This window comes from Eubalaena glacialis, chromosome 1, assembly GCF_028564815.1.
Source record: "Eubalaena glacialis isolate mEubGla1 chromosome 1, mEubGla1.1.hap2.+ XY, whole genome shotgun sequence".
Classification (NCBI taxonomy): Eukaryota; Metazoa; Chordata; class Mammalia; order Artiodactyla; family Balaenidae; genus Eubalaena; species Eubalaena glacialis.
Genome location: NC_083716.1, coordinates 62,388,457 through 62,407,227, shown reverse-complemented (window position 1 = coordinate 62,407,227; position 18,771 = coordinate 62,388,457). Strand labels below are relative to the sequence as shown.

Sequence of the window (18,771 nt, the reverse complement as noted above, 5' to 3'; positions counted from 1 at the left end):
AGATGTGCTTCTTTTGATTAAATGTTCCTAGGGACTGAATTACTAAGTTGTTCTTATTGTAGTACCTCAACAAATATAAGAGTAGTGGAGTGGAAGTACTATAACTTTCTTTGGGACTTCCCTGGTGGCACAGTGGTTAAGAATCTTCCTGCCAATGCAGGGAACACAGTTTCCAGCCTTGGTCCAGGAAGATCCCACATGCCGCGGAGAAACTAAGCCCGTGCGCCACAACTACTGAGCCCGCGTGTCACAACTACTGAAGCCTGCGCACCTAGAACCTGTGCTCCGCAACAGAGAAGCCGCCTCAATGAGAAGCCTGCGCACTGCAATGAAGAGTAGCCCCTGCTCACTGCAACTAGAGAAAGCCTGCACGCAGCAACGAAGACCCAACACAGCCATAAATTAATAAATAAATAAATAAATTTCTATTAAAAAAACTTTCTTTATTGTGAGAAGATAGGAATATGTATTTCATTCATGTGTTTATTCATTCATTCCACAAATCTCTTTAAATACATGTTTATTGAGCATGAATTATGTGCAGGGAATTATGCTGAGTATGTAAGTTTGCTTCTTTCTGAAGTATTAGAACTCAGCTTGGGAACTTTACACATACTGTCATTGTAATAAAATAAGAATCTTACATTAGATTTAAAAAACTTTTTCAGGAGCCCAGAACATTTTTGAAAACCAAACAACTCATTGCCACTATCTGAGGCCAGTGAATGTCAGTCACCTGAAAAATTCCTGTGCAAATATTAAAAAGGCCTTCTAGATTTTATTGACATGTTTTTATTCATTTACTCAAATCAAATATTTGTTAAGCACATATTATGGAAGCACATTAAATGGAAACTAATTTCTTAGATCTTCTTTTCTTCTGCATACTCATCCTTGGTGGGGTCATCTGGCTTCAATTACCAACTATCTATATGCTGATGACCCCCACATCTATTTCTATAGCATAGATGTCCTTCATGAGTCTTAGACTCAAAAAACCAAATGTCTGATGAATATTTTTGCTGGGATGTCTCAAGGCACCTGACATACATTTTCAAAACTGAACTCATCATCTTCCCCTAGCAAATCTTTTCTTTCTGTGTTTCCTCTTTCAGTGTATGGCATGAGCATCTACCCAGTTGCCCAAGTGAGGCACCTAGAAGTCTCCCTTGACACTTGACTCTCCTTCCTTCCCACCCACTAATATCCTACTAATTACCAATACTTTTCAATTCAACTTCTTATACAGTCTCTCTCAAATTAATCTGTTTTTCCCTATGGCCAATACTATAAAACATGCCACTGGTATTTCTTGCCTAGATCTCCTAATTTGTCTACCTGCCTTTAGTCTTTCTAGTCTCCAACTATTCTCTAATGTCTCCCATTTCTATAATCCTTCGAGACTTATCTGTGCTCTTTGGGTAAAATCAAAAGTCCTTAATAGGGTTTATAAAATCCTATGTAACCTGCTCCTGTTGCCTCTCCCATTTCGAGACTCTTTGGCATTTACTCCTACTAATCTTTCGGGTCTCACCAAATATTACTTCCCCTGAGATGCCTTCCCAGATCCTCAAAAATGGGTTAGATGCCCTTCTACAATACTCTCCTGCTTTCCTTGTCTCTTATCATTAAACACTAAGTTCTGTGAGACCAGAGCCTTTATTTTGTTAGCTGTGGCAACTCAACCAACAAATCACATTATTTATTGAAATAATGAATGAATTTCTTGAAACTCAGGGAAAGCCACTACTGAAGTTACAGAAGAAACTCTTTTATTATATTTAAGAAATATTTCAGATACTTTAATACACAGAGACATCTGGACACAATGTAGTTACAACTAACACACTTGGAATCTGTATAAGCCAAAGTTTGTCTTATTTATTCAGATGCTTTTAGTGAGCTATTATTTGTGATGAGCATGTGTGAAAAATTTATCTGCCAAGATGGAACAAAGATCGAGAATTACCATCCTAAATTACCATTCCAGAAATGACTAACTAGGGTTTTACTTTTCAAAATTGGCCTATATGTAAAATTTAATTTAAAAGTTCATTCATTTCCCAGGATTATTTCTGGGAGAAGGACCCATGTTGGCAAACAGGAAGTTTTTTGTGTATGTTTATATTTTTTCACCTTCTAAAATACAAAATTGATAAGAAAGCAGAAAAGTCCATTTTAAAAGAACCATCAAATCTTTACAATCTTTCTCAAATCCTCTTAAGTGGGTTCTACGTCATGGGAATTAATAAAAATGGCATTTCCCAATTAACTTGGGATTCTGAGTTTGGATCCTTTCACGTGCTCTCCTGGGTTTATAATCTAGAGGTATTTGTGAAATTTTCTTCTTGACAATAATTGTGTTTTTGATTGAATAGGTAACAGGTCTAATTGCTTCAGGGCCTTAAAGTAGTAGCATCTATAAATGCTATAAACCGTGCTTAAATTTTAACAAGTTTATTGAACGAGTTATTCCCTCTGATGCTGGATAAGCCAAAGGGCCCTGTTTCAAACTAATATATACATATTAGCAAAGCAAGGCATGAAGATAGGAATGAAATGTCTTCTTAAAATGCTCTGAGACTAAATTTTGTTTATATTCTAAGCAGTAAAACAGAAATTATTTAAGTAGAACTGAACCCTACTACACATTGATAGCAAAAACTACAATTTCTTCATATGTCTTCCTAGTAATGGTGTTGGGTGTGGTGATTATTACATTAGTAGTATGTTTCAAATTCATGTTATATTGATGCTCTGAGATAACTCAAGGGATCTTTCAGGAATTCTGAGTGATATATAAATGTTACGGGAAGAATTGATCCCATTTCAAGGTTAGGATGGATAAATGAGCATTTTAGAAAAAGAAATACATGATGCAGAAAACGTGAATTTTGGAAAATTTCTCCTGCATTCAATAATAGGCATTCAATATATTTTTCTTGATTGACTGATTGAATAAATGAATAAATAAATTATACTCATTCAGGTCTTGTCCCCTACTCTTATCCCAACTCTCAATTAATAGTAATTATTTTCTTAGTCTCCACCCAAATTTGAGATAATTTGGCTCCCAAGTTTTGGGAGCTGGAATGATTTTAAAGTGCCTAATTAAGAACAATTTGTTAATGATTATTATCTCTTCCGCTTTTCACTCTAAGCTGTCTTTACACTTTCCAAGTCTCATGCTGCTTTTTATTCCTTAGGCTAGTTTTTATTAAAGAAAAGAGTACAAAATTGTTTCTCTCTGCCTTTTAATAAACGTGACTCTTTCTGTCATCCTTTCCTTGATCCTTTCCAAATCAGCCGTGGTTGCCATAAGTGATGGCTGAGAGACAAGATGCCAAGTGCAGCGGCTAAATTTAAAGAGCAGCATTCGCACCTGTTGTTAACTGGCAATGACCAGTCTCACACCCACAGTTTCCTCCACCCTCTGCCTCCCACCAAGTGCAACCCATAGCCCAGAATTTGTGTTCATGTATAAAAGTACTGATGAAGATTATATACATTACATAGAAATGGAGAATGAATACAGCATTTGACACTAAATTAGTTCAGTTTCAGAGGAGCTGAACTTTGGGCAACACCCAGCATAATATAAAGATGTATCTGACATTGAAATAGGCAGGTGGAAGTGACTAGGTATTTGATGAATTTTTGAAGACTATTAATGGACTATCTCAACTGAGAATAATTTTCTTAGACCTGCCATACTTTGTGAAATTATTTTGCCTATTAGCATTGGAGAGTCCTCTAAATGTAAATGTTGTGTAAAAGAGGCAATCCAAGAAGTACTTATCATCTAAAAAGTCAGCTTAAATTAATTTGCCAGATTGGCAACTATAACCTGGAAGAGCTGTGTAGGAAAAAGATAGTAACATAAATAATTCTGATAGAAAATACACATAAAAAGTGAGAGAAGAAGGGGACTGTGGCCCAGAGAGGCAGATTAGTCTAATCAAATAGGTTGGATACTCAAGGGAGTGGCAGCCTCATTGTCAGACCAGGTCACATCAAGTACCAAAGTACTGTGATAGAAAGTCAAACAACAAACTCTGAGAGTTTAATTTTACCTGGGCATTTCCTCTCAGAGGAAGCCAAGCTGGTCTTCAGAAGAATAGAACAGGTGACTTATGGGTACAGTAGGAGCTAAGAGTTGGAGGTTGGAAGGTCAGAGCATGTTCAGGGTATGGGTAGTAAATACCTGGAGAGTCCTGAGAGAGGGGAGCCCTTTACCAATTTGGAATTTTGTTGTAATTCAGCCTTGTCAGAGAATGTTCTTAGGATTTTGGGGGGCACTTTTGAATACTCTGGAAAGGATAGTGTTGGGTTCCATAAAAATGTGTGCTGAATTCCTATGCACTTAGGAGGTGTGGTTTATTCAAGTGCAGAATCAGTGTCTTGCCCCTTTGGATCCCTTCAGATAGAAACAAAAGACTTCCTGACTCCAAAAGTCTACTAAATAGCAAAGGCTATAGGAGGCCACAGGCCAATCCAACACAAAAAGGACAGTGTGAGGGACTTCCCTGGTGGCGCAGTGGTTAAGAATCCACCTGCCAGTGCAGCGGACACGGGTTCGAGACCTGGTCTGGGAAGATCCCATATGCCGTGGAGCAACTAAGCCTGTGTGCCACAACTACTGAGCATGCATTTTAGAGCCCGTGAGCCACAACTACTGAGCCCGCGTGCCACAACTACTGAAGCCCGTGTGCCTAGAGCCCGTGCTCCGCAACAAGAGAAGCCACTGCAATGAGAAGCCCGAGCTCCGCAACGAAGAGTAGCCCCTGCTCTCCGCAACTAGAGAAAGCCCGCGTGCAGCAATGAAGACCCAACGCAGCCAAAAATAAATAAATAAATTTATTTTAAAAAGAATCGATTAAAAAGGACAGTGTGAAACTTAGCTGCCAACCTCTCAGATCCTGAGAAATATGAACAAAGACAGTCATATTTGAACAAGCCCTGCCCTTCTCAACTCAATGTTTTCCCGGTGTTGCATGCTTGACAGACATAAATAAATAAATAAACTTGCAGACTGGATGTTTCTGACCTAAAAGAATGTTAGATTAGGGTCACTAAGTTATAAATGAATATGGAGTCAGTCATCCTTTGGAGGCCGGGGCATGCAATTCTTGCCACACAAAAGTTTTAAGAGGAGGTATGTAAACATATTTATGTAAATTATGTATATAAAGCATGTAAATGATCCAGTGTGAGGTTGCAGTCTCTGTTAAAGGGGAAAGAAAAGGAGAAAAACAAAAATAAGAAAGGAAAAAAAATGTGTGTATGTGTTTGATGAAGTCAGACCAGATATTGCTATAGCCAGGAAAAGCTATGTGGTGGGGTTTGAGTATTTGAGTCCTTCTACAGATGGGTAGGTATAAAAAATAGGAATAATGACATCTGGAAAAATAGTGAAGCCAAATCACCAGAAAACAGATCTAAGCTGTGGTTTATGATCCTTATTTAAAGGCTAAAACCCCTTTCTTCTCCCTCTCCTTCACATACTTTTTTTGATCTTTAAGAATTGGTGATTTCACTTGAATAACTCATATTATCAGTAAACCATGAAACATAGCCCCCAGATCTCTAAGCAGATCCCTTTCATGTTTTCTTGTTCACGTCAATAAACTGTGTGCATCACCTACCCTGGCTATTCTGGAATGCTTAGGCAAATACTCCATTGAGTTGAGTCATACTTTGGAGCTGACTTTAGTGTACATTTTAGTAGGGAATCTAGTTAGAGTTTCACGCTCCAGAAAATCTGTTCTGATTAGTTTTAGCTAAAAGAAAAGATCAACCTGTTTTAAGGATTGGCAAAGAAAACAATTCTGCAGTCATGTAGGTTTCACTGAACATATTTTTGTAATAATAAAAATAACATGCAGATGGGAAAAAGTTAAACCATTCAAAAGGATAGCTACCCCTTAAAATTTCCCAGAGGTAACTTTTTTTTTTTTTTTTTTTTGGTTTATTCTTCCAGAAACCACTATCTGTCTAGAGGATGACTTTCTATTGAGCTATCTACATTTTCTCCTTATTTGGCCTAGCCAACCAGCTGGTATGAGATATGTCCTTTGCAGCTGTGGAAAGGTTTTCTCTGTGAAGAGATAATTGACATTTGTTTAGATTAATTTCTATCCCTGGATTATTAGAACTCAGTTTAGTCAGTGGATCCTCAAAATACGCAGCCTACCTGTGGTTAATCAATGGTATCATCTTGGTAGATAAAAGATGACACATTTTGGTAAATAAAGAGAAAGCTTTTGGTAATCCCTACAGTTTCAGATTTATGCACTTGAAAAAAAAAAAAACTATCGTGGTTCTTTTGCAAATCCGCAGAACTAAATCTCAGTAATGCAGGATGCATGTCTCATTTTCATATTTCGATAAATAGGGGAAAGGCAATTCCAGTAGAACTTTTCAAAGTGTAAGATGGAGTGGAGGGTACAATACTGATTCATAGCCAGATTTGCGAAGACAGAAAGTAAAAACAAAACTAAAACCCGTGGTAAGACTAGTAAGAAGGTGTAAAGGGACAAGAGAGAAGGGGAAATGGCAGAGCATGGGTAAATACATAAAATGCAGATGGGATAAATATAGATGAGTGGAAAATGATTGTAAGTGAAGTTACCCCAGGAATGTCACAGATTTCCAACTAGGGGGATTAGTGTGTGCAGCTGTTGAATGGGGGGCTTATCTCATTCCTGAGCTCTCATGTTCCACTGTTGAGCAATAAATGCCTTTTGGGTGAGTGGTTTGAGTGTCTCACCTGGAGAAGCCAATCATCTTACAGTTCTGGGCTGGGTGGAAGGATTAAACAAACTAAAAGCTCCACTTCATTATTTACCTATTCTTGGCCAAAAAAGTAACATTTCAGTCAAACTTTAAAGAATATTATTAGAATAAGTGATACAATAAAATTGTGTGCGTGTTGTTTTGTTTTAAATTTATCACCTTAGGCTACACTAGAAAGATGTTTCCCAAAATTTAGGATAATACTTTTATTTGTTTACCAAACTGTTTTCCTGCTCCACATTTTAAAAGGAGGTGTGAGAATTAACTAGCTCATAACAATAAGCAGACAGCAAGGAAATCCTCTTCTGAGGAAATTCAGGAACCTCAAATCTCCTTTCTTTCAGTCTTCAGTGAGCTGTCATTATGAGCTTGTCTCTGTGGAAGGATTTTTCAAGAGAAAGGGTTATTCCAAAGTGTATTCTAATGGCTAATTTAGCTAAATTATGAAAATTCATTAAGGTAACCTTTACGTGATTTTTATTACATTATCAGCATGCTCCGTTTGTATAGTTTAATAAGTGCACATAAGGTCAAAAGTGGTAAGAAAATAGAGTGTTGCTTCTGGAGAGTGTAAGAATATCAGTATAAAGGTGCTGTAAAAGTGAACTGAGTATCTGAAATGTATACAGGTCTGTTAATTCACTTTGATAACATGTACTCATTCTGGGACTTTGGTATCATAATCATTCTACCCCTCCTGTACTATGCTACATATCACAGTCATTAGATCACTCCATGATGGGATAATTTCAGCATATCCAAATACCATTAGTTATGAATGATAACTCTGGGCGTGTCGTTGGGAGTTCCAACATACCTAACTAATGATTACTAATTTGGTGTCTATTTTGCTAACTTAAAACACGAAGCACAGAGCTTTGTACAAATATCCATTTCCCCAGTTACCCTTATCTTAGCTGTATCTTTGGTGAGGATTAGCCGAATCGAATATGCCATCTTTATTGCTGCTATTCTGAGGGGCTCGGGTGCCAATTACCGGTTCCCTAGAATTTGCCCGTAATTGACTATGTCCCACAATAGGTAACTCTGGAAGTGACAGGCAGTCTCTAGTGTGGTTCTCCCGCCTGTCGATTGGGCCTTGCAAGAAGCCCCGCCTCATCAACTCAGTCAAGGGCGACAGTTGGACCGGCGCCGGTGAGTGGCGGGTCTTAGCTCCGCCCCGGCCGTCCGCTGCGCTGCCTGGGTCGGCGCCGTTTCCAGTTGAGAGATGGCGGCCGCCGCAGGTAGATCGCTCCTGCTGCTCCTCTCCTCCCGAGGCGGCGGAGGCGCCGGCGGCTGCGGAGCGCTGACTGCGGGCTGCTTCCCCGCGCTGGGCGTCAGCCGCCACCGGCAGCAGCAGCACCACCGGACGGTGAGCGAGCGCGCCCGAGGGCTCCGGGGAGGGCGGGGCGGCGCTGGCGTGTGGGATCCGCCGGCGGGCAGGCCGCCGGGGCAGCGGGCGAGTTACCTCAACTCGCGGCCACTCCCGAGGTTGCCGGGCACCGAGGAGCCGCCGTGCCCTTCAGGCGCCTGCGGCTGCAACCAGGAAAAAAGGCAGGGCGGAGGAAGCCGAGAGGAGGAGGAGGAGGGGCGACGGCAGGGATGTTCCCGCAGGACCGGGGACACCAGGGCGGGGAAGGGACGGGACTTGAACCTCTCTCTGACCCGCCCCCGATCTCGGTCCCTCCCTCCTTTTTACTTAACAGCTCTGCCCCATTGCTCTCGAACTGAGACCCGTTCAAGTTGTCCGCTTTCCCTCCTCCTCCAGGCGGGTTGGGGTGTCCTGAGTTGCCGCGGCTGCCTTGTGTATGTGTCAGGAGAGTGGCAGTGCCATACTGCTGGGAACTGTCCCCCGGAGGGCAACCCAGGACCCCAGCGGGGCCGCTCCCTAGTTCTCTTCTCGACCCTCTGGGAACAGGCAAGACGGAAAATCAAACTTTATCCCCCTGTGTGACTTCCTGCGTGTGGGCATGGGGAACAGCACCCTTGCGATGGATGCTGCATTGCTTCAGAAGGCAAGCTCCAACCTCTTAGTTCCTTAAAGGTCCTCGGTGGTCCTTTTGGAGGGCTGGTTTATAAGCTTGTTCACGTGTGCCTGAAGAAGGAAGGTGGGCAGCAGGCAGAGGGGAAGAGAATATGACAAGTTGTTCACAGCGGCAGGGATTTGGTGGTTGTATTAACCAGTTATTGCTGGCTTTCATTGGCTGGCAACGCACAGGAGTTTCTATTTGAACAGCCTTGGTGTCTGTGTGTGTGTGTGTGTTTCTTTTTCAGTTGCAAGAGATCAACTTGGCATGCATGGGGTTCTTGACCTAACAAGTCAGCAGGTTCTCTTCCCTTGGACTTTCTAGACCCATACTGTTGGTCTCTGGCCAACTCCAAGAGAAAGAGTGTAGGTTTCATTTCCTAGGGCTAAGTTGTATAGTGTGGTAATAAGAGAATCACTGCAGACAGCCTGATAGCAGAAACTAGTATCTTCAGCTCTCAACAAATACACCCACCTGTCTTGTTCTGATCACATAGCTCTTGAGGGGAAACTGAACTGGAGCTTTTCAGAGGCTACCCCAAGACTGATGACAGCATAAAATTAAGTGTCTGAAAGAGCAGTGAAAAGAACTAATGCTCTTTAAATGCAAGATGGTATTGTTATTATTAGTCATAGGTATGGACCCTATCCTCGTTCTTATGAGAAAACTGTACTTCTTCATTTTGGCATACTGACATATTGCTTTGCTGAAGCTTTTGGGTGAGAGCCGAGCTTTCCACAGTTCAGTTTAGATTTGCATATTTCATAGCCTCCAGTTATGTGTTTTGTTCTCGTAAAAACATAAGGCAGAGGGCTTTCCTGGTGGCGCAGTGGTTGAGAATCTGCCTGCCAATGCAGGGGACACGGGTTCGAGCCCTGGTCTGGGAGGATCCCACATGCCGCGGAGCAACTGGGCCCGTGAGCCACAATTGCTGAGCCTGCGCGTCTGGAGCCTGTGCTCCGCAACAAGAGAGGCCGCGATAGTGAGAGGCCTGCGCACCGCGCGATGAAGAGTGGCCCTCGCTTGCCACAACTAGAGAAAGCCCTTGCACAGAAACGAAGACACAACACAGCCATAAATAAATAAATAAAAACATCTGATTGTCTTTAAAAACAAAAAACAGGCAATCCAAAAATCTGATTGCATTCCCCTCCCCCTCAAACTATTTAAAGATTTCCCAAGTTGTCTTTATCTCTGTATTTTGATAATACATCTTCTGACTTTGCAGTTTGTTTTTAAGACTATTTGGGTGTGGTATTCATTTAGCATTTTGAAATTTGTGCCTTGTATATTTTCCACTGTGTGAATCTGTCACTCTGTGAGTGCCTTCCTTGTGCGGGTACTTCATGAAAGTGTTTTTCTGTGCTATTCTGGGGTGGATAAAAGTGATGTGCTGAATTTGAGGTGAAAGCACAACTAAAATGAAGTGTTGTTTCTGAAGGGCAGAAGTGTTATAAGCATGGTGACTTGCAAATGAACTTACAATTGTAAGATTTTGAAAAAAGTTGTGCCTGATTATTTAAAATATGTAAACAGTTTTTTCTTTTTCTACGATTGCTCCGAAGCTATCATGTATTTAGCTGTCTCCATCTGTTATTCTATGATTCCTCACAAGACTCAATTTGAAAGGTATCTCTTAGAGATTTGTTTAACTGTTGACATTTTATGCTTGAAATTAAGACCCAGAAAGGGAGAGACTTGGCCAGGATTACACGATGAATATACAACAGTTTTAGGACTCCCACCCACTCCAGATATTCTGACCCCCTTATTGTGTTCTTTTTATTATAAAGTGCAATTGCTCCTTCACATCTTTCTCCTCCCTTATAAAACTTACTATTGTTTGTTATGAAAGTACTGGTATTTCAAAACCCCATGAATGAGAATTTTCCTATGTTGGTTTGAGGCACATGTATTAGGCAATATAGGAACAAACCACTGGCTCTTATAAAGGTCCCTGAGAGACACTAAGGTTGAATCTTGCATAGGTGACATCCTGTGTATGTGCAGCAGATGGCACTCTGTGTCGGACTAGATCACAAGTCCTGCTTGTGCCACTTTTGTTCTGCTGTGGTAGGTATGGTAAATTAGAGCCAGGGGGACATAACCAATTATAGTACTGGTTAATTTTTTGCTTGAGAGGTATGTTTTTTGAAATTCAGTTTTTCCAAGTTTGAAGAACAAGTCCAGAGCAATACAGTTCAGCTAATATAGGTAAATGTGATTGCGAAGTAATAAAACATAGCTTGTTACCCCCCACCCCGCCCCCCAATTAAAACATCATTCAACTGAGTAAATAGGAGAAAAGGTGCAGGGGTTTATTCAGTATTTGTAGCACCATCTAGTGTAATTTTTCCTTTCCTATGTGAAGAGCCTGTTATTGCTTCCCAGCTTGTGACTGTAACTGAGTCTGATGTAAAATATTTGTTGCATGTTTTTTTGTGTGGTTAGTGAAGGTGGCTATTTTCAAGGATGATTCTTTGAGGGGAACTGCCTTTCATTGTGAGCTGTGTAATTCCTTTGCTAAATCAAACTGTCTCATCTCTGATTATGACAGCCTGACTGTTGGCATTTCCTAGTGGTCAACGGCTATGCTGAATTGCTAAATCTCTTACTTAAGTCTGTCATTATACTGTTATAGATTGTGGCTGTCCCTTTTTACTTTACACATTGTAGTTCTTTCGCAGTGATGTCATTTCAGTTTAACCTGAAAGTTTTTTTTACTTTTCTTTTAACCTGAAAGTTTTAACAGAGGTTACATTGCCTGACACAGAGGTAAGTCCCAGTTCTTTAATTGGGCTCCTCATGATCTGGCTAAGTCTTACTTTGCCAGATCCACCCAGCACAAATACTCCACTGTACTTAAGCCAGTGTCTCATATACCCATATTAAATGTCTGTGCAGTTTTTGTAGCGGAATTTCAGTCTTAACCACTCCTCTAACCTCTAAGGTTCATTTTAGGTGAGAGACTGTGACCTTTGACTCCTCTTTGAATCTAACTTCCTCACTTTACAGATGAGAAAACGGACCTAATGGGAACTGAGGGAAGTGACTTTTCTGTTATGTTTGTGGTTAATGACATCTGGGATAAAAATTCTTTTAAATGGAGGTGGATTCGAGGAGAAATCCTAGTCTGAATCTTCACGTGTGTGTTTCCTAGCTCTTAATCCCTTTCCATTGTTCTATTCTGTCTTCTCTGAATGCTGATAGGACTTATTATTTTCAGGACACAGATTGACACTGGCTTGTTCTCTAAATGTTTCATTTGTGAGTACCTTATCTTACTGGGCAGCAATTGTGTATCTTGTTACCTTTTTGTCTCTCATAGACTCCAGAGCAGTACTAGGTACATAGATAACACTCAGACAAGCATTAATTGAATACGCACTCTTTTGTATGCTTGCCAGTGAAAAGGTGTGCTCTATTTCCCCCCCTGGTTTGACTTGTTTAATGACCTGTTGCTTAGGTAACCACATTTGGGTTATTGCTTTAAGTTTGGTATTGCCAGTGCTGTCTTTGGTTGTATATTACACTTCTTTATGGTGGACTGATGCAGAGAGTTGGTAACATTGGATTAGCTCTACAGTGGTACACACTTTCTATCCAAAGAAGCAAAAGTGTGATAAATACCCAGATTATTAGGAATATATGTTTGAATCAGAGTCTAGATTTATTGTTGTTTTAGTTGACGATAATATTAAGATTTTGAAGGTTGTGGATAAATATGCTTAGAGCAGACTTATTATGGAAACTTTATCTTAAAATCTTGCTTATTTTGAACCCCATAAAATAGTCGAATGAGTAAATTTGGATTTAGTCAACAAATTCTGATGATTTGAACTTTTCTGAGTCTCAAGGGGCTCTATTTTATGCTTTATGGAACTCTAAGAGGGAATCTAAATAGAAATGCAGCATTAAGAATAGTGTATGTTGGGGCTTCCCTGGTGGCGCAGTGGTTGAGAATCTGCCTGCCAATGCAGGGGACACGGGTTCGAGCCCTGGTCTGGGAAGATCCCACATGCTGCGGAGCAACTAGGCCTGTGAGCCACAACTACTGAGCCTGCGCGTCTGGAGCCTGTGCTCCGCAGCAAGAGAGGCCGCGATAGTGAGAGGCCCGCGCATCGTGACGAAGAGTGGCCTCCGCTTGCCGCAACTAGAGAAAGCCCTTGCACAGAAACGAAGACCCAACAGAGCCAAAAATAAATAATAAATAAATAATAAATAAATTAAAAAAAAAAAGAATGGTGTATGTTGGACTTCCCTGGTGGTGCAGTGGTTAAGAATCCACCTGCCAATGCAGGGGACACGGGTTCGAGCCCCGGTCCAGGAACATCCCACATGCCGCGCAGCAACTAAGCCCATGCGCCACAACTACTGAGCCTGCGCTCTAGACCCCGCATGCCACAACTACTAAGCCTGTGTGCCACAACTACTGAAGCCGGTGCGTCTAGAGCCTGTGCTCCGCAACAAGGGAAGCCACCGCACTGAGAAGCCTGCGCACCACAACAAAGAGTAGCCCCCGCTCGCCACCACAACTAGAGAAAGCCGGCGCGCAGCAATGAAGACCCAATGCAGCCAAAAAATTAATTAATTTTTAAAAAAAAGAATGGTGTATGTTGAAGACAATAAATTGAATGTGAATTTTGGTTTTGGGGCTGCCTACTGTTTGAAAGGGAAATTAAGGAGTGGTCATGGTCTTCTGTAGTAGCACTTCGTTGATACCATAGTCTGAATAACTACAAAGATGTTGCTTTTATTTCTTTTTATATTCTAGCTTTGTGCTCCTTGGGTTTTCTTAAAAAAATTACTGTTTGTTTTCCTGTGATTAAGGACAAGATTACCTTTTAAGATCTCAAGATAACCACTCAATATAGGGGAATCCTCTATTCTTTATTTGACTGATTAATACAATACTGGAACAACATGTTATTAGGAAAACTAAGATGTTACCATGGAAGACATGTACTTAAAAGAGTCCTAGAATTTAGAGCTCGACAAGACAAGGTTAAGGAAATAAAAGTTCAGGAACAGTAAAGTGGCTTTTTCCTTGGTAGCCCAGCAAGTTACTGCGGAGCTGAAAATGGCTCACACATCTGCTGGTTTTCCCATTAAGTTCTTTTCCTATGAAATTACAAAATTCTGTGTTTCATTCTAAAAATGATTAAGCTGAGACTGGTTTTTAAAAGTGAATTGGGGGAAGTGATGCACGACCCTGTCTGGGAGGCCGCCCTGCCCCCACTTCCTTTCACCCTGTCGCTGCCTGCAGGTGGTCGTGGCCGCCGTGCCCAGAGGGAGGCGGCGGCAGCGGTGGTGGCGGCGAATGATGCCTGGGAAACTCCTCTGCGGGGACATTATGGAGCTGGAAGCACCTTTGGAGGAGACCAAGAGCCAGAGGAAGGAGAGGCAAAAGAGCTCTGTGGATGTCGGAATTTCGGATAAGGGATTATGGACCTGTACTTCCCGTATAGGGTTGTTATGAAGATTTAAACAAGATAAGCTGAAAACATATTACACAATGCTGGAGTGATAGAAGGAAGTCAAGGCACCATTATGACTCAGATGAGAAATCAGAAACAAGAGAAAATGGTGTTGCAGATGACCTGGATGCTCCCAAACCCAAAAAAAGCTAAAATGAAAGAGAAGCTAAATGGTGACACCAAGGAAGGATGTCATAGACTTTTAGATGAATTTTCTAAATCTTATAAGTCAAGAAGAAAAGATCTGTCAAATGGAGATATTGATGAATATGAAAAAAAAAGCGAGTGTCATCCTTAGATAGTTCTACTCATAAATCAAGTGATAATAAACTAGAAGAGACCCTAATACGTGAACAGAAAGAAGGAGCCTTCTCCAATTTCCCTATTTCTGAAGAGACTATAAAGCTTCTGAAAGGTCTAGGGGTAACATATCTCTTTCCTATTCAAGTTAAGACTTTTGGTCCTGTATATGAAGGAAAAGATTTAATTGCTCAAGCACGGACAGGAACAGGAAAGACATTCTCTTTTGCCATCCCCTTGATTGAAAGACTCCAAAGAAATCAAGAGACAATTAAAAAAAGCCGCTCACCAAAGGTACTTGTTTTGGCTCCTACAAGGGAACTGGCAAACCAAGTAGCGAAAGACTTCAAAGATATAACTAGGAAACTCAGTGTGGTGTGTTTTTATGGTGGAACATCATATCAAAGCCAAATTAATCATTTTCGAAATGGTATTGACATCTTGGTTGGGACCCCTGCTCATATCAAAGATCATCTGCAGAGCGGCCGATTACATCTTTCTAAACTGCGCCACGTTGTGCTGGATGAAGTGGATCAAATGTTAGATTTAGGTTTTGCTGAACAAGTTGAAGATATTATCCACGAATCCTACAAAACTGATTCTGAAGACAATCCTAAGACTTTACATTTTTCTGCAACTTGCCCACAGTGGGTATACAAAGTTGCAAAAAAATACATGAAATCCAGATATGAACAGGTTGACCTTGTTGGGAAAATGACTCAAAAGGCTGCAACTACTGTGGAACATCTGACCATCCAGTGCCATTAATCTCAGAGGCCAGCAGTTATTGGAGATGTCCTTCAAGTCTACAGTGGGTCTGAAGGGAGGGCTATTATCTTCTGTGAGACCAAAAAAGAATGTAACTGATATGGCCATGAATCCACACATAAAACAGAATGCCCAGTGTTTACATGGCGACATCGCACAGTCACAAAGAGAAATTACACTGAAAGGCTTCAGAGAGGGTAGTTTTGGTGGCAGCCAATGTTGCTGCCCGTGGTTTGGACATTCCTGAGGTTGACCTGGTTATTCAGAGTTCACCTCCACAGGATGTTGAGTCCTATATTCATCGCTCTGGATGCACAGAGCTGGCTGGACAGGGATTTGCATATGTTTTTATCAACCAAGAGAAGGAGGTTAGCTAAGGTATGTGGAACAAAAAGCAGGAATTACTTTTAAACGTGTAGGTGTTCCTTCTACAATGGATTTAGTTAAATCTAAAAGCATGGATGCCATCAGGTCTCTGGCTTCCGTTTCTTATGCTGCTGTTGATTTTTTCTGACCATCAGCTCAGAGACTGATAGAAGAGAAAGGGGCAGTGGATGCATTGGCTGCAGCATTAGCCCACAACTCTGGTGCATCATGTTTTGAACCACGTTCTTTGATCACCTCTGATAAGGGGGTTGTGACCATGACTCTGGAAGCCCAGAAGAAATACAGGATGTTAGCTGTGCTTGGAAAGAACTTAACAGAAAGTTGAGTAGTAATGCTGTGTCCCAAATTACCAGAATGTGCCTCCTAAAAGGAAATATGGGCATTTGCTTTGATGTTCCCACAACTGAGTCAGAATGGTTACAGGCAGAGTGGCATGATTCAGACTGGGTACTCTCAGTGCCAGCCAAGGTGCCTGAAATTGAAGAATATTATGATGGAAACACATCTTCTAATTCCAGACAGAGGAGTGGCTGGTCAAGTGGCTGGTCAGGTGGTCGATCTGGTGGCCGATCAGGTAGACAGAGTCGACAGGGGAGTCGGTCAGGAAGTCGACAAGATGGTAGAAGACGAAGTGAGAACAGAAATTGATCGAGAAGCGGGGGCCACAAACAGAGTTTTGACTGAGACAGTTAATCTACCAGTGTGAGCTTGCCTATTTCTGCCTAATCATGTACATTATCCACCAAAAATTAGGTCATCATAGTTGAGGTCTGTGTCTGCTATTTGCAAAGAAGTTGGTTGTATTTTTTTTTTAAGTATTTCATAAGAATGGTTGTAAACAAATCTACTTATCCAGTTATACCTTTGAATAAAAAAACCTCCTTTTAAAAAAAAAAAAGTGAATTGGGGTCAGATTCTTCCAGTAAGACCCTAAAGTCAAACTGAATCTTGAATAGTTACTCCCTGATTTAGATCAAGCTTGAGGACATCTGATAAAAAACTTGACCTCTGCAGCTGAACACAAAAGGGAAACAATCTGTTTATTTATTTCACTGCACTTTGTTAAACGCTTACATTGAGACAGCCTGTGTAAAAATGAAAGTTGACTTCAAGCAAACTAATTTTAATAAGGTTAGTGAATTCTTGACTCCTAAACCGTGTACAGGCTTGATTTTTTTTTTATGGATAAAAGCATAACTTGGTAAATTATATCACCGACTGGGTCTAATAGCATACTAAAACTGAACTTTTTCTAATACAGTCTGGAATAATTGGATAATATGACATTGCATTTTGACATTTCTCTTAAAAATAAGAGGCTTTTCCAAAAGTTCTTTAATGACATTAATAATATTTATTAATCCAAAAGAGTGAGGTGTTTACCTTTTATGCTTCGTTACTAAAGTTTTCAGTTTTTACATTTTTAAAATTTATTGTCCACTTTATTTTGGGGAGAGCACTTGTAATAATCACCAGAAAATTGCTGAGCAGAGCCCATTGGATGTATGATGCTATCCAGAGGACAGTCTCAAATGTACAGTCCTGAGCCGTACTACCTTATAGGTTTCAAGATTTTTTAAATTCTTTTTTTGCCTTCTCAGACAGGCCCACTTTGTATAATACTTCTTACTTACCTATAGTAAATGGTGTTACAGGATGTTTAAGAGTATTAATGTCTGCTTTAAACTTTAGAGAAAGTTAATGCAACTGATAGTTTATAAAATAACAGAGAGCAAATAGGTTAGCTGAACTACCTGACCTGTAAAGATAGAGGAGTAGATATAGAAGAAAGCATTTAAGAGCTAAAGGCACTGTGTTTCCATGTTTAATTCTCACCATAACCCTATAAGAGGTATTATTGTGCTAGTTTGATATATTGTGCTAGTTTGAGGAAATTGAGGACGGGATAGGTTCATTTCTTCTTACGTGTCATAAACTGTTTTAATGATAGGGATGCAAAGATGGACAAATGTTTTGGAGCTGGGATTTAAGCCTACGTCTGGCTAGAATTAAAGCTGTACCATGCTGGTTGTCAGTGTGGGTCTTCCTTCCTTTTCAGCACCTGCTCCTTCAGTTTTGTTCCTTTCTCAAGCATCTACTGCAGTTTTTTCCAAGAGACCTCACCATCCCTCCCACTGACTACGTTTCTTAAATCTCTTTCTCCACCCTCCCCCCCCAGGTATTAACTGATAAGAGTCTAAGGTATTACGCCTACCCCCCACCCCCCTCCAAATCTTTGAAATTTAGTTTAAGATTCTAAAAAGTCCCACCCAGTAAACCTGGTAATTACTGAGCATTGCGTCTATATCAAACACTTTTATAACATTGTATAGTATACTCCACAACAACCCTTCAGGCAAAATACCATCTCCATTGTACAGATGAGAAAATAAAGACCTAGAAAGGGTAATACGTAGAGTCATTCAGAATATATCTGTGGAACTCCTACTCTGTGAGACACTGTGCTTGTAAGGAGAGATGTTTCTGTTGTGGTTCTAAGAGTTCACAGTCTGGCCAGGAGACAAGACTATAAACAAGACTGTAACTGGCTGTGCTTTTTTTTTCCCCTAAGGAGGTCAGTGGGAGCACTTAGACTTACCCGAGGATGTTGGGGAAGGCTTCACTGGTGAGGCCTTGCTTGAGCTGAAATATGAGGAAATATAATGTGTGGGGGACTGAAAAGGTTGGTTCATATTCCAGGCAGCACTAGTATCTAACATGACAATATGAGGATAACACAGCTAGCGAGTGGCATACCCAGCATATAAACCCAAGTAGTCTGGCTACAGAGCCTGTCTCTTCACCACTTGCTGTGGTGAGGGATCAGATTGTGAAAGGACTTGTGAAGGAGCTGACATTTTATGATGTAGTTCAGTGGTTTTTTAAAAAACAACCCACAGTAGAAATACCTTTTATGTTATGATTGAGCACATGCATGTATGCATAAAATTAGGAAAAGTCTCATGAAACAATATTTTTACTATGTATGCATAGTTTCTGTTCTCTTTTCTTAAGGA

General features: G+C 40.8%; 1 protein-coding gene and 1 pseudogene across 1 annotated transcript in view; both read left to right on the top strand.

The window, feature by feature from the left end:
* The first annotated feature begins 7,991 nt into the window (after positions 1 to 7,991).
* Positions 7,992 to 18,771, top strand: part of MCU (mitochondrial calcium uniporter) — a 212,500-nt gene continuing 201,720 nt past the window's right edge. Inside the window, exon 1 of the mRNA XM_061197445.1 lies at positions 7,992 to 8,167. Coding sequence (XP_061053428.1) covers positions 8,024 to 8,167 — 144 coding nt within the window. The 5' untranslated portion in view covers positions 7,992 to 8,023. The remainder of the gene's footprint in view (positions 8,168 to 18,771) is intronic.
* LOC133095696 (ATP-dependent RNA helicase DDX50-like) lies at positions 14,146 to 16,438 on the top strand (annotated as a pseudogene).